The 24,194-nt window shown below is 38.4% G+C and overlaps 1 protein-coding gene across 6 annotated transcripts in view; it reads left to right on the forward strand.

The window, feature by feature from the left end:
• LRRK2 (leucine rich repeat kinase 2) overlaps positions 1–24,194 on the forward strand; it is a 135,069-nt gene that overhangs the window by 89,071 nt on the left and 21,804 nt on the right. For all 6 annotated transcript variants that reach the window (XM_045776530.2, XM_045776532.2, XM_045776533.2 and 3 more), the window contains 4 exons: positions 1,385–1,531; positions 5,889–5,989; positions 9,056–9,246; positions 14,925–15,085. In XM_045776530.2, coding sequence (XP_045632486.2) covers positions 1,385–1,531; positions 5,889–5,989; positions 9,056–9,246; positions 14,925–15,085 — 600 coding nt within the window. The remainder of the gene's footprint in view (positions 1–1,384; positions 1,532–5,888; positions 5,990–9,055; positions 9,247–14,924; positions 15,086–24,194) is intronic.

Consider the following 24,194-nt stretch of genomic DNA (forward strand, 5'->3'; position numbering starts at 1 on the left):
GGATACTACATTCAGTAAGAGTGACAGCTGAGAAAGATGGATTGTATTTGTAAGCAATGAGACCTTTGTGTTCTAGATTCAGAACATTTTTGGTTTGAGAGTTTGAATACTGGCTCACTGAACGACATAACCTCATCTCTGAAATAGGAATACTAAAACCTACCTCAGAGAATTGTTATGAGGATTAAAGCTTCCAGAATTTGGCTATTGTAAATAATGCTGCAGTGAACATAGGGGTGCTAATATATCTTTTCAAATTAGTGTTTTCATTTTCTTTGGGTAAATACTCAGTCCTGGAATAACAGAATCACATGGTAGTTCTATTTTTAATTTTTCAAGGAACCTCCACACTGTTTTCCACAGTGGCTGTACCAATTTATATTCCCACCAACAGCACATGGGGGGTTCTTTTTATTTCACGTCTCTGCCAACACTAGTTATTTCTTGTTTTTGATTATAGTCATTCTGACAGGTATAAGGTGATATCTCATTGTGGTTTTGATTTTACATTTCCCTGATGATTAGGGATGTTGAGCAACCCGAATGTCCATTGATAGATGATTGTATAAAGAAGATGTGTATACATATATACATATACACATGTATATACATATATATACATATATACGTATATATAAAAATACATATACTCACACACACAATGGAATATTACTCAGCCATAAAAAAGAATGAAATCTTGCCATTTGCAACAACATGGGTGAATCGAGAGGGTATAATGCTAAGTACAGTAAGTCAGACAAACAAAGACAAATACCATATGATTTCACTCTTTGTAGAACTTAAAATACAGAACAAACAAGCGAAGAAAAAAAAAGAGGCACGAAAAACCCAGGCTCTTAAATAGAACAAACTGGTAATTACCAGAAGGGAGGTGGGTTGGGAGATGCATTAAATAAATGAAGGGGATTAAGAGCACACTTATCCTGATGAGCACTGAGAAATGTGAAGAAGTGTTGAATCATTATATTATACACCTGAAACTAATATAACACTGTATCTTGCATAAAAAATAAAATAGGATGAGACACAGAAAAACTTAGCAACTTATTAACCATATAATAAGTGCCCTCACGAATGTGATAAAAATAGAGAATAGATTATTTCCTAGACAGATGTCAGATAGTCCGAGGCAGTTCTGAATTCTAGTTCCTAATGAGTGAACCTAGAAATGAGTTTTTAACATTCCAAGTAGAGAGGTATTAATTGAACCTTTAAAACTTTCTCAGATTTTCTAGAGAAAAATAAGATGGGTGAGAAAACCTAAAAGAATGATTAGAAATCATAGGGAATTTGATTATTTTTGTACAAATTTATATACATCCTTAAAAGTTTGTTTTAAAAAAATGTTTTCTGTACCTCTCAGGAGACCTTCTAGTAAATCCAGATCAACCAAGGCTCACCATCCCAATATCTCAAATTGCTCCTGACTTAATTTTGGCTGACCTGCCTAGAAATATTATGTTGAATAATGATGAATTGGAATTTGAACAAGCTCCAGAGTTTCTCTTAGGTAACTATTTTTGTTGGTTTGAGAATAAAAATTAGGATGTAATTTTTCCTTATAATTTAGAAAATATTCAAATATAATTATATTATCATAGTTTGTAGTGTCTTCATATATTTGTTATAATGGTTTTTTTTTTTTTGAATGATCTATTTGAAAGTAATATGTTACAGACTTGGAGTTTGCTTTGCACACATTCTTATGGACTAGGTTTGACATAAGGATGGGGCTGTCGTGGAGGCACATGTTTGTGAAATGTATCCTTGCATTTGCTTTAAGTGCCAGAAATGGGGAGGCAGGTAAGGAGATTTTCAGTTGTGTAATGCAGTCATTTTTCAGTCTCAAAAAGACAGAATAAGTACAGGAGGAACACCTCGAGGTAGTCAAGGAGCAGTTTTGTTCCTCAGGATGACAAACATGAATTCTCACAAAAATATTCATGAAAAGCAGTTTGGGATGAAAAATTCAGAAGCATTAAATTGTTGATATACTCAAGTTCTAAGCCTTCCTGAGAGTCATTGGGAACTGTGAAGAGCATTGGCTTGAGTTAAGGTAAAGTATTTGAAGGCGGTTCTGGCTTTACTTTGTGCAGTATTCATTGTTGTGTGTGTATACATTTAATTTTAATTAAATTTCCACAAAAAGAATGCCTAAAATATGTCTGTCAGTACATTAAAATTATTAATAAAGAATGTCCAAAATGTGGGACATGACATGTAAAGGTAAAGAAACTGCTTTGTACCTTTATTCTTCACATCAATTGAGAAATTTAGAATGAATTTGAATGCTTTGGAGCTCTTGAAGTGAATATATTAGTAATAGTGCGTTAACACAAAATGCTGAATTGTCAATGCCGAATCCTAGACCTTAACCAATACCAAACTTGACTTGTGATTCCAAGGAAAGTAGCAGGCATACTATAGTCTTTCTCTGAAGGGGTCTCAAGCTATCAGACAAAGCTCCCCAAAATATCTCTTATTAGTGCATTAAGGTGTGTTTCTTATTAATGGACACTTTTTGAGCAATGTATGTAGAAATGTTCGCAAAATTCATTTTGAAGCACTTGTGGGATTTTTTTTTTCAGTTTTATTGATATAATTGACATACAGCACTGTGTAAGTTTAAGGTATACAGCAAATGATTTGATTCTATGTATATCATGAAATGATTACCGCAACGAATTTAGTTAAAATTGATTATCCCGTATAGATATAAAATAAAAGAGAAAGAAAAAATAGTTGTTTATTGGTGGTGAGATCTCATGGGATTAAGTCTCTTAACAACTTTCAATATATATATCACATAGCTGTTGACTATAGTCATCGTGCTGTACATTCCACTCCTAGTTTTCACCTCTGACCACCTCTAAAAGCACCTGTGTTCTGTATTCCATTAATTACACAGAGGAAAGTATTTATAGAAGTACTCCCATTCTCCAGTGTCCTGTCCCATACACCCATAAATTCCATGTTTATTTACAATTTAGATCAGGGTTTCTCAAACTAGGCACTATGCTGTTTTAGACCGGATGATTCATTGTTATGGGAGCTGTCCCCCATTGTAGGATGTTTAGTAGCATCCTTGGCCTCTGCCCACTAGATAGCAGTGGTATCTCCTTACCCCCCTTCCCAGGTGTGACAATCAAAAATGTCTCCAGACGTTGCAAGAGGGAGAGGGTAGGGGTAGGGGATTAGCATTATCCTAGTTGGGAATCACTGACCTAAACAAATGAGATATATCCTCTAAAAACATTTTTTTTTATTTTTTTAAAAGATTTTATTTATTTATTTGACAGAGAGAGAGAGAGACAGCCAGCGAGAGAGGGAACACAAGCAGGGGGAGTGGGAGAGGAAGAAGCAGGCTCATAGTGGAGGAACCTGATGTGGGGCTCGATCCCATAACGCCGGGATCACGCCCTGAGCCGAAGGCAGACGCTTAACCGCTGTGCCACCCAGGCACCCCCCTCTAAAAACATTTTATAATGAGAGACTCTTCAGTATTTTTATGCTAGGGTAACGTGGTAGAGGTCATTCATTGCCATTTTCCTTGTAGGGTGGGAATGAATTTCAGGCCTTCAGTTGACACTTTCCTTCCAAGATAGCAGTTACTATATGACACTTCTTGATAGACTTGTGAATATTAATAGACTTGTTTTATGAAAACATTTTAAATGCACAGGTGTGGGGTTTTGTGCATCTGTTTGAGGAGTTGTGAGGTTTATTTCCTCTTAGGGGACTATTTTTCCAGAGAGCCGCCATAGTTAGGTACTTCAGTGGTATGACCTGAGGGGGTTAGGAAGGTTTCCTTGCCTTCAAGTTTCTTTCACACTTTGGTGTCACAAATGCGGAAGAACAGTCCTTAACCTTATTTTTACTGTTAGCCACCTGAGGGAGATGACAGTCCATGCTCCATTTTAATATGGCAGTGATTCTGAAATAGGGAAGGGCTTTAAAAAACTAGAACTCTTTACTGCTCTCACCTGAACTTTTGTATCTCCTTAGAGTGTATTTCTTCTCTCTGCCCATTTGTTTTTCCCTGCTGTTGATAGCTGTCCAGACTGAGGGGACAGAACAGGGGCAGCTATTACTTCAGCGTCCATCTGTCTTACCCTTGCTCTCCTTCCCCTTCCACTTGTTTTCTTTCTCTTTCCCCTCTCTTGTTTACCACTCTTGTTTTGATTCAAATACTTACCTGATCTGATAGCCTTCATTTCTCTCCAAAACTCTCAGTACCATCAATATTAACCCATGGTTTTAGAAGTTGGATATTTACTGAAGACCGAAGGGAAGGGATGGGAAGATACCATGACTGAAAATACACAGATAATACTTTTAACCTGTCTACAATCTAGTGGAAATATGACATATGCTCCAATGAATACTTATTATTTTTATTTTTAATGTACATTGTTTCTGAGCATAAAATAATATATGCTTACATATACTTATCAGAGATGAAAATACATACTACAAATACAAAAATATTAAAAAATTTAAAATATCTAAGCTTCCCATAGATGCATAATTTTACCACTTTAAAATAACAGATCTAAACATTATTCTATTTCTTCGTAGATTTTTCTGAGTTCGTTCACTTATGTTGATCAAGCGCTTGTATTTCAAAGCACTATATGAGAACCATAAATACTGTACAAATAAGAATACACTGTATGTCAGTGAAGAGTAATAGTCCATGGAGTTGATCATTGTTGATTTCTCAGTCTTTGGTATCTCAATATGTATTATGCTTTACAGACTTGATAAACACTACAGAGGTTGAGATGATGGAGCAACAGAGCTCTTTCAGTCACTGCATAAGAAGGGTATGGAAGCCTGAAGATACAAAGCATGTTCAGGCAATTTTGGCTATTCCAGTTTTCTAGAACAGTTGTTCTCAACCCTGGTCGTTCATTACTATCACCAGGGAATTGAAAGAAAAACGTCCTAATGATCAGTAACTCCTGTGCTTAATTAGGTGAGAATCTTTGAGGGTGGACTCAGACACTGGTATTTCTAGAAAGCTCTTCAGATGTCCTGTGTAGCCCAGCCGGAGAGAACCACTGGGCTAGAGCCCAAGGAATGAGCAGGAAGAGAACCGCAAGGCGTATTCAGAGCTACGATATGGATTTGTCCCTGATTTGGGATCTTACTTAGTAGACAGCATAGAATAATTTGTTATTGAACAAGAGAGTGAGACAATCAAAGTGTAATTATAGGGAGACTGATTTTGTAGGAGATGGAGACTGCACTGGAGGGGATGAACTCAGAGGCCTCCACAGTCTAGGCAGAAAGCACCAAGGGCACCAAATGGGTGTCATGGGAATGGAAATGGAAAGGAGGCATGGGGCAAAGAATGAAGATGATTTTTTGGGTTTTACTCTAGAATGACCATGAAAAGAGAGTTGTTTTTAAATCAGATATATGAGGTGGAATAAAAACTAGTTTGGAGACAAGATGATGAGGATGGCTTCTGGTGGAGCAAGGTTGAGATTTGGAGGGGCATGCCAGTGATCCCCAGTGCAAAGCTGTAAATATAGGATGAAGTTCAGAGGGTGGCTTGTGGCTATAGATGAAGATGTGAAACACTCAACACACAGGAAGAGATGAAGTTAGGGAGTCGGTGAGTAGTTGCCTGGGGAGTATGTAGACGGAAGATGGGAAGGCTGGAACGAAATCTTTAGGTGCCTCATAGTTCACGGCGTAGAATAAGGAAGAGGAGGCATCAAAGGGGACTTGATTCAATGAAACAAGTGGGTCAGATTTCTGTTCACGTATACAACATATGTAATTACAGCCAATATAATTTATCTAGCTTTTCTGCTTGGACAGAGTCACTGAAGTGCTTTGTACTTTCTTTTCAAAAGGTGATGGCAGTTTTGGATCTGTTTATCGAGCAGCCTATGAAGGAGAAGAAGTGGCTGTGAAGCTTTTCAATAAACATACATCACTTAGACTGTTAAGACAGGTAAGAAATCCAATAGTATTATTACATTACATCAGACATTGTTAATCTCCCGGAACTCTGGTTTTGCATGTGTTTGTGAAAATGCAAAATGACCACATTTCCCCCAAGTCTGCCTGAGTTTAGTTACAAAATCTCACTTTTGTCCTATCTTCATTGAGTAAAAAAAAAAGTGTGTTTTGTTTCTGCTGTAGAAAAACGAAAAAAAAAAGACAGTATTCTGAGAATTCTTGACCCGCATCACAGTTACATACCCCAAGTACAGAAGAAAGGAGGATACCTCTATTGAGGTCTTGTATTTAGAAAAACCCAAATCCTATACACAGTGGCTCATTTAAAAATTTCTCTTGGTTTCACTTCTATCACATGTTCTTTTCTCCATAAGCACTTTATGTTCAGGATGGTGCTGTGCGCTGATTAGCTTAGGCCGTTGTTAATCAATCAATCTCTATGGTAATGCAGATGGTATTACTTAAAATAGTCCCACCTTTTCCTGAGGCTGGGGTTGGGGTCAGTTCCCTCTGAAATTCATGGTCAGCTTGCGTGAGGGTTGGATACTCAGCAAAAATCAAGGTACCCTTAGGAAGAAAGAAGAGTTCCCTCTGTAATTCATGGTCTGCTTGAGTGAGGCAGCAAAAATCAAGGTACCCTTAGGAAGAAAGAAGAGTGAATGGATGTTGAATGCAAAGCCAATGGTGGTCACTCTAGTACCCTCATTGATGTTGAGTACTGGTGGGGATTTATTCTATTTTCTGAGTCTTTCCTGACAGTAGGAATGAGAGAGTGAGTCAGAGTGAGAGTAAGGGTAAAACCCAATTTGAATTCTGTAATGTTATGCCAGAACTCAACTGTATTTTTGAGTCTATTCATTCTTATTAAAAAAAATAAATTGAGAAGTAATTTGTGTCTAAGTCTGAAACTAAATGACTTGTGTAAACTTAAAAAAAAGGCACAGTTACAATATATTAGTTATTGGGGATAGTGAAAATAATTCCATGTCTGTGTAAAATATCCTGGAGTAATCTTATTAGTATTATCAAAAGTTACACTGGGGCTCTAGAAAGAACTTAATAAACATTTTATATATAGAAGCAAGTCTATGAAGCAAATCTGGGCACAGTCTCTTTCAATCCGTAGGCAATTGGTTGTTTAAATTGATTTTTCAGCCTTGGTCATTAGTCTTTAATATATGTTTCAGATTTTATGCCGTGTGCTCAGGGAACCCTGTTGAAAATCAGAACACTAAGAATGTACACAGGCCTGAGTAGTATATAGGCAGCTCGGTGACCCAAGGAAATGATAGGATAAATGATATGCACAGTAGAGTGTGTAATGTGCTCGTTTTTTTTTTTTTTTGAAAAGATTTTATTTATGTATTTAAGATACAGAACACAGTGGGGGGGGGCAGAGGGAGAGAGAGAAACAGACTTCCTGCCGAGCAGGGAGCCTGACATGGGGCTCAATGTGGGCCTCCATCCCAGGACCCTGGGATCATGACCTGAGCTGAAGGCAGACGCCTAACTGACTGAGCTACCCACGCACCTGTGCTTGTTCTTTGAAAAGGAAAGAAAAGGAAAGCTCTTCAGTGTCTGGTGCTGCATTTTGAGGGTCATCCTACCAGTGGTCACGAACTGGGGCTGATCTGTTAGAGGCTTCTGCTCCTTTCTCCTTGAAATCAGTGAGCACTTTTCGAGGATGGAAAAATTTGAATTAGGCTTCTTTCTGCCTGGGCCTCTGAAAGAAAACAGACCTAACTTGACTGCTTCTCATCAGTTTGAACCCACTGAGCTGATCAGACAGAGGGGAAAAAAAAGATTTTTATCCACTAAGGAAATATGATTGCAGTCTGGAGCTTTTGTTCTTGGAAAATCCCTGCTCAGGGTGTTCAGCCTTTCTTCTTCAGCTTGCAGAATTCTCCACACTCCTATTTCCTGACAGAGGTGGTTGGCACTGATACTCCACACCTTTGAAGCTGGTTGTTAAGAAGCTGAGCTGTAGAAATCACAGTTTAAAACATCAATCAATTTAATATCCCATGAACTATAAATTTCAACTAAATTTGGGTTTCAGAGTAAAGTGAAATATACAGAGTAGAGTGTGTATGGAAGTCACAGACCACAGTATTGCAAAGGAGATTGTAGTCTCACAGGATGTGGGCTAGGAAGAGGACTACATCAGAATGGAGCCCTTTCTGTGCAAGCTAAAATAGTACCTCTGACTCCTCGGAGAGAGATTGTTGCTGCTGGAGACTGCTTTAGTGACGGTGGTTCAAGGCAGGTCACTCTGAGAAGGTAAGAGTATTTGAGCTAAGGTCGGAATGATAAGAAGCCTTTGGCCATGTGAAGGGTGAAGGGGTTGCAGAGCAGAGGGATCAGCATGGGCAAGGGCCTTGCGGCTGGAAGGAAGGAGCTGGGCACGTGTGGAGAATTGAATGGACACCAGTGTGGTGGAAGAATGCTGCATGAAGCGCAGAGGACAGAGACAGAGAAGGGTTTGAGGGGTGGGCTGGGGGCAGGTCAGATCAGGCCTTGAAGGCTGTGAAAGTACACAGGGTTTTAATCCAAAAGTAATAGGAAGTTATCAGAGAGTTTTCAGGAGGAGTGATACCATAGATCCCTGTGGGCTTCGACACCCTCAGTAAACTTGTCTGTCATGAAACCATTAATGGTAGGCAGGTTGTACCCCACCTGCTAGTGACGGTAGATTAGTAGCGGCTGCTCAGAATCCTGGGCTGAGGAGGACTCTGTGGTCAACTAGGATTCTTTAGATAAGGTTGACATGACCTGGTAGTGTAACCACAGACTGTGGACTGTCCCTGCATTAAATCTTCTGAAACATACAGAGCAAAAGGAAAGATAGAACTTCACATTTTCATTCAAAATATATTTTTAAAATGTATTTTATTTTATTTATTCCTGACTATGTGGAAAATACAAAAAAAAACCAAGGAAGAAATGGAACATTTGCTGTAACCCAGTTTCCCAGAGAAAACTACGTTCCAGGTGTCGAGACACTTGAGGAAGGAGGTACTGGGGCTGTAGCACGAGTAAATGTTTTTTACTTTTGCAGGAGCTGGTGGTCCTTTGCCACCTCCACCACCCCAGCTTAATATCTTTGCTGGCGGCTGGGATTCGTCCTCGCATGTTGGTGATGGAGTTGGCCTCCAAGGGTTCGCTGGACCGCTTGCTTCAGCAGGACAAAGGAAGCCTCACCAGGACCCTGCAGCACAGGATTGCGCTACATGTGGCTGATGGCTTGAGGTAATGAATTCGGTCATGGGGTTTTCTACTCAGTGTGTGACAAACGTGAGCCCAAACCTACTCTCAGGCTGGGAGAGCAGCATCTTCCAGTAGCACTATGTCCCAGTAACGTTTCGCAAACAACTTGAGGGAAAAACTACCATTTCCCTGATCAGATTTTGTAATTTCATAAAATAAGAGTAAGAAGGCCACATAGAACCTCCTAGATAGTGGAAGGAGAGTTTGGACCCAGGAATCCTGCTCCAGAGCTCATGATCTGAACCCTGTAGTGACCTCCTTCCCCTAAAAAAAATGTAGGTTTGGTTTCAAAGTGTCAAGGAAGGTGTCCGTTCTCATGGATAATTCTAATAAGGAAAGATTGGTCTGTATTTCTGAAGGGGACTAGAGTGATTCGACTGTGTCAGAGGCACGCCCAACCCTGCAGCTAGTCGGCACCAGGAGTCACGAGAGAGTGGAAAGGACGCGGTCTTTGGAGACAAAGGGACTGGGAGAAATCACTGCTCTATACACTTAATAACTGTGTTTTTATACATCTGAAACTTCTTTTGTTAGAGTCTGTAAACTGTGACTAATACTTAATGCGCAACGTTTCAAGGACTTCTGTGATAATTGAAGCCATCCCAGATTAAAGTCTGGATTTCCTCCTCCTCCACTGGCCCCATCTCCAGTCACGCACTTATTTCACCTTGGAGTCATCCTTCATTCCTTCCTTTCTCCCACATCCCATACCTAATCCTTCAGCAAATACTTTCAGCTCTGCCATCATAGCATATCTTAATGCAGCCACTTCTCACAGTCTCTCTCCCTACCCGCAGCATCTGTGCTGCTGTCATGGCTCCTTGCCTGACCGGACTACTTGCTTTCACCTTTGCCCCATATACCTACCTCTTCAAACAGCGGCCATAGTGGTTTTTCTTCATGGAGGTTGGATCAGCTCTGTTATCCTGTTATCAGCTCTCTCCTGTCTCACTCTCTGGTCACCGTGCTGGTCACTGTGTTCAGCCACTTTCTTCTCTGAGGTTTCTCAAATACACCCGGGGCTTCATACCAGCTCTTCTTTTAACCAGGAGTGTCTGAAACCCAGATATCCTTTTGGCTCACTTCTCATTTCTTTCAGGTTTCCTCTCAGAGAGGATGTCCCTGCCTACCTAACGTCTCTCTGGCACCGATAGCACTTATCACTATTTGGTATTCTTTATGTTTTCATTTAAGAAGTTTGTTCATTGTCTGTCTTTGCCACTAGAATCTAAGGGCCATGGTAGCAGGGACTTGCCATCTTGTCCTTCCTATCCCTAGCACTTGGGACAGTGGGCCCTCAGGAAATATCTGTTGGTAGTAGAGAGAGTAGGGAGCAAGGGAGAGAGGGAGGAATGAGGGAGGGAGGACAGCAGTACCTGGCCCATATAGCCACACAGTGGATACAAATCTCTTTCTCTTCCTTCCTTTCTGAAATACTGTGTCTGTTCCTCTAAGGCAGTCTCCAGAAATGTAAGTGGAATGGATGGTATGGAAAACACATAAACACTGCTCATAAACAAAAAAGACCAAACCAGAAAGATATAACTTCATAGCTTATAGAGAATAGAACAAGAACATAAAATAAGTAGATTTTCCTTTTCTGAAAGAGTCCAGAAACTACTGAAAAACATACGGATTATTAATGAGATAGTATTGCGGAGGTTTGGGTTTGGCTGAGTTTATCTGCTTTTGAACACCAGGGGGACCCGTGTATTAAATTAATCTAGATAACGTGCAGCAAAGTCTCATGAATGTCCGAGGTGGATCAGTTGCTTTCCTTAATTTAACTAAGTCCAGATCCTAAATGCCCCCTAATTCTTCCACATAATTCCCAAAATGTTTATGTAGAAAATGAAGAATTACTATTTTTCATTCACAACTGTTTGAAAGACCTCATCTCTAAGATAACTTACTCTGATTCTCTGAGACCTTACTAAACAACAAATCCAGCAGTTTCTGATGAAGTAAATTAAACCTTAGCATATTTTCCTTTAATTTGCCTGATTTCTTCTCAGCTGAATGCCAGGACAGCTTTCTGGATCTTGGGCCACAAGAGGCTGGTAGGTTTTAGTAGCTTTCAGTCTTCTGCCAGCACTAAGTATATTTTTAAAAACTCAGCATTAAGGATGGCCTCCTCAAATATATTTCAGCATAAAATGATAACTACAGAGGTAGAAAGAGACAATAAAATCAGACTCCTCTGGAGTCCATTGAATGGTGGAGCTGTTTCGAGGTATATACAAGAACTGTTTTCACATTACATATTGTTTTACAGTATTGCCTACAACTATTAACTTTCATTTCTAATTCAGTCCTCTCCCTTGAGCTCTTAATCATAATTCTCAATTACCTATGAAGATGTGGTCACCTGTATTTCCCATAAGTTTTTATGTTTCATTATTTACAAAATTGAGTTTCCTTTCTCTGCTGCTTCCTCCTGCCATGAATCTGCCCTTTCCCTGGTATCTCCCACTTGCTGACGAAGATCCTTGTAGTCACATCAGGGCTATCCCTCTCCTCCCAAAAGGAAGTATTCATTTGGCCACCAGGTCTTTAACTATTTTACATTATCTTTTTCATCGATTCATTTATTTTTATGTTACTACTGCTGCCTTGGTCCAGTACCTCTAGGGAATTATCAGAATATTTCGCCAAAAATAAAAATCTAATTATGCTTGAAATTCCCTGGTAGTTCCAAGTTATCCGTGAAGAACATCCCAACTCCTTGGAGTAGCATCACAACTCTTTGGGTATGCCTCTTGCCTTTCTCTCCAGCCTCCTGCCTTTCCACTGCCCTCACTCTCCATTCTAATCATGCTGAAGGTCTTGACGTTTCATTGACATCCATTTGTCCCCAAATTTGGCTGCCTACAGAATTCATTTTCTGGTAGAATTTGTTTATATACCATCTCCACACTGAAGCTCAACTGCACCATGAAAAGATGGCCTCTCTAGCACATGTTCCTTGAGTTGGCTCTATGCAAGACTTTGTGTTAGGTGCTGAAGAGGGGAAGGCAGAGATTATATATATTATCTTCTCAAGGTTGAAAACTTACACTCTAGTGGCAGAGTCTGCTTTGCTCTTGACATCTATTTTTCTCCCTCTGGCTTCCCTAGCATTTGGTACTCACCACAGTTCTGCAACCTTGTTTGACTACCTGTCTCTCCTTCTAGAATGTGACTCCTCAAAAGCAGAGATATAAGGATGGCTTTATATCCCCTCATGGCTGACCCTGTTAGTTGCCCAATACATATTTGCTAAATGAATGAAGGCATCTCATTTCTGCAGTAATTCTACTTAGGATGAGATAAGGTTTACTTTAAATTATAAAGAAAAGGGTTTCCTAGCAACACTGATGATAATCACAATTAAAGAATGACTAATAGAATCTAGACTGGTTTATATTAATAAAATATTTGGAAATGCTATGGTCACATAATGCATAAATTATGGCTAAATTATTTTCAGTAAGGTGAGATCCGTACTTGTCAATATATCAAAAGCTATTTTGCTAGTCTATTAGAAGCTATTAAAACTGCACTTTTTAAGATTAAATTCTATAATTGAACACTTTAACTAAGCCAGTTAATCTTTCCTTCCCACTAACATTATTTCAAATTAAGTTTAACTTTTTTTTTAACCTTTGAGAAGTATTGTGAGAGACTCTATATCCTATAAATATTCTGAAAGAGGCATGCATTAGGAAGGATTTGGATGCTATTCAATTATGCATGACTTGTCTTTAACTTTTTTCTTCTTAATCTCCCAGCTTTTCTCTTCAGCAAGGCAAGGGTAGCTAATGGCCTTTCAGTAAGCCCTTAGTAAATTTTTCTTTCTAGTCCATTACTTATTGTTAAGGTCAACTTCATTAGTACAGTTATCTTATTTTTCAGCCAAAAATATGTAGAGCAGCATGAGTAGGCCTAAAGTCAAATGTCCTAACTACATCCTGGAAGAGAAAGAAAGTTCTGCTTCAGCTGATGCAATTAAATGATACGTACACTGTAGGCCGTCGTGCAATGGAAAGTTCAGAGTGTGCTGGCACTCCGCTCCTAATCCCTGTGATAGTGATGGGCATTAGGTAATGGAATAAATATTTATTGATACAGTGTGAACCCAAACCAAAAGCCACAAACAAATAAAGGATTTAAATTTACCTCTGTTAAGTTCTGCAAAAAATTGTCCTTTCAAGATAAATCGTAATTTACCTGTGAGATCATGCGGAAAGCTATAGCAAATTTGACATCATGGAACAGGGAAGACAGAGTTGAGGGAAAAATCTGAATTTTGTGAATATGTAAGGAAAGGTGGTAATGGAGTTACTTGAGTAGTTGGAGCACAAAGGTGGCTCTCTGGCTGTGTTCCCAGAATGGGGAAGACCTGGTTAAGATTAGAACTTTATTTTGCTTTTGAATCTTTACTGCAGTGTCCAATTGTACTGCTTATGTTTGATTGGATCAGTCTCTAAAGGGAATGACTTTAACATCATCCAAGATTACCTTTCCCAAGACATTGTTTTACTCATTCCAACTCTCAGTCCAAAATGTTTTTTGTTAACCTTAATTCATAATAGAATTGGGTTTAAAGTAAATTACATCTTCGAACACAGTATGGTATTGATAGCTAGACAGATTTTTTATGTTAATTTGTTATTATTGAAAAAGGTGAAAATATTTCCCCCAAATTTAGGAAACATTTTAATCAGAGAAAAAGAAATATCGAAAGAGAAATGGAATAGAATTTTAAAAGTTAAGATAAACTTCTATATGGTTTTAAGAAAATCAAAACTCTTAAATAGAGTTATAACAAAATATGATTAACTCTTATTTAACATATTTACATTTTAAGCTAATTTAAATAGTCATATGATCTTTGAGGGAATTCAGAATTCCTTTTACGTAATTCTTAGGTATACAAAAGAAAAGTCACCAAAAACTGGTCACTTTGCTTGAACTTGTTGTGCCTTAAAGTTTAAATCACTCACTTATCAAAATTGACCTGTTTTTTGTTGGTTTGTTGGTTGGTTTTAAAAACACAAGCTTGGGGGGCATCTGCGTGGCTCAGTCATTAAGCGTCTGCCTTCGGCTCAGGGTGTGATCCCGGCGTTCTGGAATCGAGCCCCACATCAGGCTCCTCCGCTGGGAGCCTGCCTCTTCCTCTCCCACTCCCGCTGCTTGTGTTCCCTCTCTCTCTGGCTGTCTCTCTCTCTGTCAAATAAATAAATAAAATCTTAAAAAAATAAATAAATAAAATAAAAACACAAGCTTGGGGTTGCCTGGGTGACTCAGTTGGTTAAGCATTTGCCTTCAGCTCAGGTCATGATCCCAGGCCTCTGGGATCGAGCCCCAAGTTGGTCTCTCTGCTCAGCCGGGAGTCTGCTCTCCCTCTCCCTCTGTGATCTCTCTCACTTTCACTCTTTTTCTCAAATAAATAAATAAAATCTTTAAAAGAAAAATAAAAGCACAAGCTTGTTTTGTATTATTTGGCTCAGATGTTTTCATTTCCTTCTATGATATCTCTTCGTCTCTGTGGAAGGGTTAAACTTAGCACAGAAGTTTTGATGCTTTGCATAATGGATGTACATATTTAAGAAAATCATGACAGAAGTTGTAATAATATAATCACATTTTAATGACATTGCCTGTATGTTTTCGGGTAGATACCTCCACTCGGCCATGATTATATACCGTGACTTGAAGCCCCACAACGTGCTGCTCTTCACCCTGTATCCCAATGCAGCCATCATCGCGAAGATTGCGGACTATGGGATTGCTCAGTACTGCTGTAGAATGGGGATAAAGACGTCAGAGGGCACACCAGGTAGGTGAGAAGGTTGGCTTGGTAATCCCTTCTTCAGGATAGACAACCAGTGACTTCTGTTGTAAGTTCAGGAGAATCAAGAGAACACTGTGTCCTATCATGTTGTGAACAGATATTTCTTGTGTGAATATTGTGACTTTTTTTTTTTTAAAGATTTTATTTATTTATTCGACAGAGATAGAGACAGCCAGCGAGAGAGGGAACACAAGCAGGGGGAGTGGGAGAGGAAGAAGCAGGCTCATAGCGGAGGAGCCTGATATGGGGCTTGATCCCATAACGCCGGGATCACGCCCTGAGCCGAAGGCAGACGCTTAACCGCTGTGCCACCCAGGCGCCCCTCTACGTTGTGATTTTAATCATGGTAGTCTGTAGGGGAAAAAAATCTGATGTAATTTTCCAGGGGGAGAAAACAAATAAAACATATAGAATGTTTCATGACAAATTATATTTTTAAAAGTTGGATTTTTAAAATATTTAGATATTCTAGAGGTGGTGAAAAGGAACGGCAGAAGTTTTAAACCAGGTATTGTTCACACTTACCTAAAAATGAGGCAAACCAAATGCAAGTTCACAAACCCTTTCTCATAACTCTGAAATCCAAAGAACTTTGAAAACCCCCCAATTTTTTTTATAATTGATTTGGCAGCAAAATCTGAACCAAACTAACTTGATGCTTATTACGATCTTTATTGCTCGAACTCTGTGTGAATATGTGTATGTTTCATGGCAGAAATACAGCATATTTGAGGACAGGGTGCTGGCCCCGATCCTACTGAGAGTTCCTATAATTATGTTATGTGCATCATTATTAACTTTCTCAAATATGAAAAAGTATAAATTCCTAAATACTTCTAGCTCCAACAGTTTCAGATAGAGACTTGGGGCCAGAGTTTTCCGTTGTGCTGTTCTTGATTCAGGCATACACTCTTCTTACAGATTGGTACAGGAGTTAAAACTTTTAAACACTGCACTTCAATTTTCTTTCTTCAAAATTTGTAAGTTGTCAACATTTCAATACTTAATAGAGTTTCTCTGTTCGTCCCTATATAGCAAGAAGAGTCATGGTTGCTATCTAAGTTGAAGTGTACCCATTCTGGATACCATTATATCCATGGTCTCTAGAAGTCACTGACATCATTTTCTTGCCTTAGAGCTTAATGTTGCCTTTTAGGGTCATCCGCAACCCCTATTTGTCATGCCTGTTCTAATAATCCTATTACTTCTACTGTTAACTGACTTTCTACCAGTGATAATCCACTTCCTGTGCTCTTGTGTTTGCATGGTCTTATGTTTAGACATATTCTTTCACATTACTGTCTACTCCATGGGATCCTTCCTTCCTTTCTCAACTCCTATTCTCCTGCTAGTCTCAGGTTCATCTTGTCTTTTGGCCCGTAGTTTGAGCAGGAATAGAAAATCGGGAGGTTGACTTATGTTTGGAGGAATAGCTCCATCTTCAGAGAAATCTTGTATAGTTTGTTATTTGTAAATAAAGTTACATCATCTTGATGACTGGTGCTCAGTTAAAACACATGCCTAAGACAGAAGACAATGGGGAATGTCTGAGAAGGCAAAAGATAGTTTGTTCTCTAACCATCCCCCATGGCCTCCTATACTACTTATGAACTTGGATAAGCAGATGGCCCCAGCTTGCAATTCATGGTTTTGTTTTTGCTCCAAATATGTATCCTCTCTTGTTTTTCATAGCAATGTGTTGGAAGTAGAGTGTGCCCTCTCATAAACCTTTCAAAGTACATATTATGGCAGCAAGTGTCTCTGGGTTGTTTAATAATAATAAAATGATTATCTCTTGAGCACCAGCTGTGTATCAGGCTCAGTGCCAGGTACATTAGACACATGGTATCTTATCCTCATGCCAAGGCTGAAAGTTAGCTTTTACCTTCTCATCTGTAAAATGAGGAAGCTGAGCATCAGCAAGATTCTGTATTTGCAGGAAGCCATGCAGTAAGTGGTCAAGATAAGAACTCAATCTAAATGAAAAATGAATCCAGAGCTATTTGGCTTTAAATCTTAAATCTCTCTCCTAGATTACATGCAATGCTAACATGAGCTTAAAGAGGCTTAAATGTTCAATCTTAGTTACTAAAAAATCAAAATAAAGAAAAATAATGCTACTATGAACAGCCGCCATTGTCAAGTATAGGTTTGGAAGAAGAATCTTAAAGGATGGAATTCCATAGGCTTCCTACACTCCCACCTAGAAAATGTGGGCACAGGATAGGGCTCTTCTCTTGGGAGATCTGTTCATGACTCTCGTGTGATATGAAGGTGGGCCAGACCACTCAATTGAGGCCTGCAGTTTGTTCCCCCTCTAAACCCCAACCTGGTCATGGTGTTCATGGAGTAGAAATCCTACTGATGAGGCCTTGAACATCTACTTGGACAGCAGATCTGTCTTGTCCCAGTTGACTGTTCTGGGCCTCAAGCCTGGCACCTCCCTCAGCGGGCTGGGTCAGCCAGCAAGTGACTCATGGCCCTTCCTTTTAAGTATCTGACTTCCTGGTTTTGGTCAAAATGTTCAATATCCAGTTGACTCTTCATGCCAAGCCGGAGACTTTTTACTGATCCTTTTAATCTGTTGTATCAATGTGCGGGAACATACACAATGGAGAAAGATCATGACAGAAAAACCCAAAGCCTGATCCTTCTGTTCTGTTCCTTTTCTTCCAGGCTGCTTAATACATTGTAAGCATTTTTTCTCACTATATTCTGGACCTTCTCTTTATCATTACTGTATTCATTATTGTTAGAGTACTTCTGATTATCTCAGCCCTAAATTCAACCTCAAATTTTAAATAACAGTAACTGTCACCACTGCTAACCACCATCACCAAACTTTTCCTTCTCCAAAACAATTATATTTGAGAAGAAAATCATCCCCTTTCATTGCCTTTCATCATCATTTCGGTTATCACCTGTGTTTTCCTTTTAATGGATCTTCCTCTTAATATTATAACCTTTAACTTGGAAACTTCTAGGGAAACAAAAGACTGTACATTTGTTAAACTTGTGTGTGTGTGTGTGTGTGTGTGTGTGTATTTTATAGTGTTCCTTACTGTGGTGCATTCACTCTGTTGTGTGCATGTGAGAGTGGGTTCAGCAGCTGTTTTCTGAGAGAAGATGGGAATGGGAGCACACCTTTTGTGGCATGGACAGTGTGCTGCCTTGTGTTTAGACTTTGTGTAGGTTGATTATCTCATTTAATCCTTATGACTGTCTAACATAGATCTCATTACTATTCCTGGTTTACAGATAAGGAAACTAAAGCTTAGGGCCCATTGGAAGTGTCTATAGGGTCATACAAGATGCAAATCCAACCTACCAGGGAGCAGAGCCCCGGCCAGGTAGCCTCAAAGGTGGAATGCAAGTCAGAAACAACTAGTTATTGGCAAGGACTGATGCAGTGTCTGTTTACATTTCGAAAGGTAAATATGAGATGGATTCTTTGAACTGTAAATAACTTGGAGAACTTCAATTCAGTTAAATGGACATATTTATATCATATCCTGTTGAGAATGACAGTCAGTTCTGGGTCCTTTGACAGTTGCACTGTTGACCGAGGTGATGCTGAATGATGGCTTCAACCCTGCCAACATTCATAGAAATACAGTCGTCTTTGGATAGATTAAAAATATTATTCTCTGGTTATTCATTATTATCTGATAGAGATTATGAAACATGTTCTACTGATATTTCTTTCAAAGTAAAAAAGGAAAGAAAATATGTTTCTGTGTACTATGTGATGTATAGTCAGACCTAACATAAATTTCTCATATAATTTCTTAAGACTTTATTTACTTATTTGAGAGAGAGAGACAGAGAGAGCACAAGTTGGGGGAGGTACAGAGGGAGAGGAAGAAGCACACTCCCTGCTGAGCAGGGAGCCCAAACACACGGCTTGATCCCAGGACCCTGAGATCATGACCTGAGCCGAAGGCAGATGCTTAACTGACTAAGCCACCCAGGTGCCCCTAAATTTCTCATATTTGTGATCTATGGATCTTTTCCTTATTAATCATTGTATTTGTTAAAATACAGGCTCATCTGAGAAATTATTTCTAAAAATAGTTTTTAGACAATGAATCATATTTTCCCAATTATTTTGACACTGTAATTGTTATGATAATTCTCCATGGGAAAATTATCTTTATTCTGTATTCATTTATTCATGCATTTGGCAATAATTTATTGCATATTTGCCAAATACCACACTGGTGCTATTGCTTAATAGCTCCATGGTATTCATCAAGATTTGCCTTCTGGGGCTCAGTTTTCACTTCTGTAAATTGTGATGAGAAAAAATAATGCTTATCTCATGGGGTTATTTTAAAGGTGAAATGAAATCAACCACATAAAAAGCATAGAACAGGCCTTCACATTATGCTGTTGCTCCAACCATGTTAGCAATTGTTCTAGTGATGAATTTGGGAAATGTGCATGAATAAATGTAAATTTTACCCTCCAGAAATCACATATTCTGCAAAGAGAAATAGGGCTACAAACAAATAATCATAAAGCATTTTGTCATTTTCAGTAGGGGATCTCATTCAAGGTATAGTGATAAGAGCTCAAAGGATCAAGTAATTAACTGAGTTGTAAGTTGTCAGGACTTCCTTCATATAGGAGATGATTCTGAAATTATATCCTAAAGGATAAGCTGGAAGTTTGAGAAAGAGCTGGAGTAGACATTCCAGGCAAAAAGTACTAAAGTATAACAGGACTTGTCTTATTCAAATAACTGTAAGAAATTGTTATGGTCTAAGTGGTAGATGGAGGATGGAAGTTATTTAGCCAAGTGTCTTTCAATTCTGGCTGTGTATTAGATAGCCTGTAGAGCTTTAAAAATGTATCTAGTGGGGTTGTATCATTTATTATTCTATTTTAGTAGGCATGGAGTAGACCTCTCAATCCGTCCACAGGTTAGAAGCTCCTAGAGAACTTTCAAATATATGAGTCTTGGGACCTCACCCCCAGGGATTCTGATTTAAGTTCTAGTTAAGTCTGGGATGGAGCCCAGACACTGATGTTATTTAAATATCTCCAGGTGATTCCAATGTGCATTCAAGATCAAGAATCACTGGTCTAGAATGAGAGTCAAGAACGTCTTCAGTGTTTGAAGCACAGAAGTATTTCTGATACATACCTCAGAATCACACTTTTCTAACTCATGAAAGGCTTTTTAAATCATGCCAAACAATATAATCTTTCAGTTATGGGGAGTCATTGAAAAATATTCTTATTTGTCAGGCAAAGGTTCCCATCTCTACATCGTATAACTAGTGTCATTGCCTGCATGAATTGATGGTAAGATGGGCAGGTCAGATTTTGGTACCATCTCACAGTGGGGGGAATGTTATTTATAGAAAAACTTTCAACAGGATGATAAGTATTTACTTGAGATTTTAAAAGTATTAGCCTGTGATAGAATCAAAAAGTAAAGAGAGTGAGTAAATATGAATAGAGTTTGGACTTACATCCAAATTAAAAAAAAAAAAAGTCAATTACTTTCAGTTAATCTTTCTCAGTGGTGCACATTCTAGGTACCACAGTGGATTCTGGAGATACAAAGATAAGATATGACTTAGTGAACTATTTGACTGACTGGATTCTGCTAAACATAGGCTGTGAAGTTAGACTGTCTGGTTTTGAATTCTTGGTCTACTGCTTACAAGCTGGGGCCGGAGAAATTACCTACCTTCTTTTCAACAATAGTACCTAATAACAGTATCTATTTTCGGGGATTGTTGTGAAAATTAAGTGAGAGATTCATATAAAGTGTTGGACATGATGCCCGGCACATTCTAGCTGCCTTTGCTTTCCTGAACTTTCTGCTCTTTCTACCTAGAGGGCATCAGGCTCTGTTTTTGTTTCCCTTCCCTGCTCTGTGGGCTGGAACTCTCTGTGGTGTCCTCAGAGGACTCACCTTGTTTGTTTGTTCTCTCGCAGGGATCACTGTCCTGTGCCTAGTATCCAGTGGTTCATATATTTTGTCTGGTATCTCATTGTTTTATGCAGGATGGTAAATCTAGTCCCTGTTATTCCATCTTAGCTAGAGGAAGAAGTGACACATGTTAAAAGACTTATTTGAACAGCCTAATATAACAAACGGTGCAGTTAGGATTTCAGTTAGTGCTTGATATTTCTAGTCTTTGAGGACCGTTGATGCTAAACAGGGTATCCCTGCAGTGTGGTAATATGGTCCATGAGCACCATAGGTCATTCATAATATTAGATCATAGATCAAGTGGCAATACTGCCCCTTTGTAAAGATGCAAGAGATGTCCCTAACCTTTCCCAATGCCAGGTCATAGTAAAAGTGTTCATTTTCATATGTAATGAAATTCCGTGGTGAATACATTGACTATCTTGAAAGTGTATTCTTCCTGTTACTACCATGGGGACAAGTTTAGTTAAATGTAAGGTGAACATTTTGGGAGAACTTGCAGTTGCGGTTCCAGAAAAGTCCTGAGTGATAAATTACATGCAGAAGAGCTTTGAGGATCTTGTCATGGTTTAGACTGACAGGCAGACATCATGTTGGCAGCTTAGGACTTAACACCCTGAGCCCACCTCCCCCCAGTCACTTTGATCTCTTTGAGGTGAAGGACTCCATGATGAGGCAGCTCAGGCCAAGTCAATTTAGAGTAAGATTTGACTTGCAAAACAGAAGGGCGTGAGGTAAAACAGCGAATCCTATTACGCAGGTCAAAATATGTGTTTCTAATAAATTAGCAACAATTCTTAACACTCTGGTAACATAGAGATACATCTGTATCTAGATTTGGATGTGCTTAAGTTTTTATAGATGTATTATAAATTCTGCTTTAGTTTTCTTTTTCTAATTAATATTTCATGGACATCTTTCTATGTCAAACATCAGTTTTAGCAGTTATGTAGTATTTCTTTGCTAGTATGTATGGTAATTTACTTAACCACATCTTGATGTATATTTAAATTTTTTCTGACTTTTTGATGTATTGACAGTGCTTTAATTAACATAATTGTAAATTAAAATTGCCCATTTATGCGACTAATGTTTTAAACATTAAATTCCTAGGCGTGGTATTGCTGGGAGTGCATATTTTGAACTTTGAAACACTAATTGCCTTTTAGAAAGGTTTGTCCATTAAAGTTCCCTCCATACTCGAATTAGAGCACCCATTTCCCATTCTGGGCTTGTTATTCTTTTTAATCTTCACAAAATTAATAGGCAAAGAGTGAGAACTTAATGTTTTTATTTTCCAAGTGTTTATTTATTTGCTTATTTTTTATTGGGGGCTAAGCATTCTTTAATATATAAGACATATTTTTCCTTTCATGTCTTTATTCATTTGTCCATTGTCCTTATTCATTTATAAAGCTGATTTTAGTCAACGTGTATATTTTCCTCTCATATATTCAAATATTTTCCGGCGTAGGGTTTGTTCTTCATCCTTGTTGATGGCATTTTGCTGTTGTAGAACTTGAATCTTCCAAGTGAACAACTTTTGTTTCTTTTACCTTTTGGAGTCTCATTTACCTGACGTGTTTCGTCAGTGCTACACCAAGGATGAGAACGATGGGCGTGATCTGCACCAGTGCAGGCAGTTGCTTATTATTTTGAAATTCTCCAAAGACAGTGTGACTGCCCCAGCTCTCAGCCTTCAGCTCTCACCACCCACCTTTGGACAGTGATTAGCAAGGCCTTTTGCATCTCAGTACTGTCAACTCAGTTGTGAATATGTCTTCAGTACTTTCATGTATTTGTATTTACATTTGAATTTTTGGCTTATCAAAAGTTTATTCGGTGTAAGGAGTGATGCAGCTACTCCTCTCTTTCTTAAACAGACAGCTCACACCATTATCATTTATTAAAAGCCTGTCTTTCCCTGCTGCTTTGAATGCCACCTTTATCATATCTTTCCTGCATATTTCTGTCCAAGTTCTCCATCTAGATTTAGTGTTGTGTAGATTTTGGTAGAGTACCAAAGATTTTAATTACGTTATTTTATAGGACTATCTGATTTAAACTTTTGTTTACTCAGCATTTTTGAAATTCATGATTTTCAAGTGGATATCCTACCTTTTTCAGAGAAACAAGTTATAGGAATATTTTATGCATTTTTGTGTTTAAAGGTATGAATTGGGAATAAATGTCTCATGTTATTCTGCATGCTTTGTTGATTAAATGTCATTTTATTGTGATCTGTGACAAGATAGTTGATGCAGACTGGCCCATTTGTTGGATTACAGTCAGATCAACATTCAGTGTTTACTGTTTGGGAGAATTTGTTCCTAAAGGCCCCTACTCTCCATAGATAACTTTAGAAGACACTGTTAGTGCAATCAAGAATTTAGAAAATCATTAGAAATTCATTGGATGAATTTCAAGAAGCACTTAGAAGTGCCTTATATTGTAGTTGAGTTACTTCCTGAATATATAAATAAGGATTATGTTCTCCTGCTGGGGATTGTGTCAATGAAGACACTTATTTTGAAAGGAACAAGATAAGAAGGTTAAAATCATTTCCATGTCGAAGTAAATACTTCTTTCTGTAGCCTCACAATTATCTTTCTTAGTGTCCCTCGACTCACTGAGAAAAAAAATTCTAGCCTTCCGCATAGTTCTAACATCTGTGGATTGATGCCTAGAGGGATAAAAACTGTTGTAAAAGGATATGTGCCTTGGATGAAAATTTAGAGTAGTTACCCTCAAGTTTTTCTTCTCTAAGACCCTGCAGTTCCAAATCCTAGTGTTTCTAACAGTAAATTTACCAAGGGGAAAAAATATACTGAATGTTTTAATAGTCTCTGAATAGCACCTTGTTATATAATAGATACCCCAAAATGTGTTGGATGAATAATGAATAATTGGATGAGATTGATATTAGCCTCCAAAATCCCTTTTACATTCTAGAAAGGTAATCATAAATATTGTTGATGAACTAGCTAATGTGTGAGTAGCTCATTATTGTGAGTACTCTTGACTTCACCGTTCATTATCTTTGTGGCCTTAGGAAAACACATAACATTTTTGAAAAGATTATGTTATTTGTACAATGGAAAGTCCTCATCTGCCCACCACGGGTAATTTTTGTGCATAGCAAAT

The sequence above is a fragment of the Ursus americanus genome, chromosome 25 (genome assembly GCF_024610735.1).
Source record: "Ursus americanus isolate L20-20 chromosome 25, mUrsAme1.1.p, whole genome shotgun sequence".
Lineage (NCBI taxonomy): Eukaryota > Metazoa > Chordata > Mammalia > Carnivora > Ursidae > Ursus > Ursus americanus.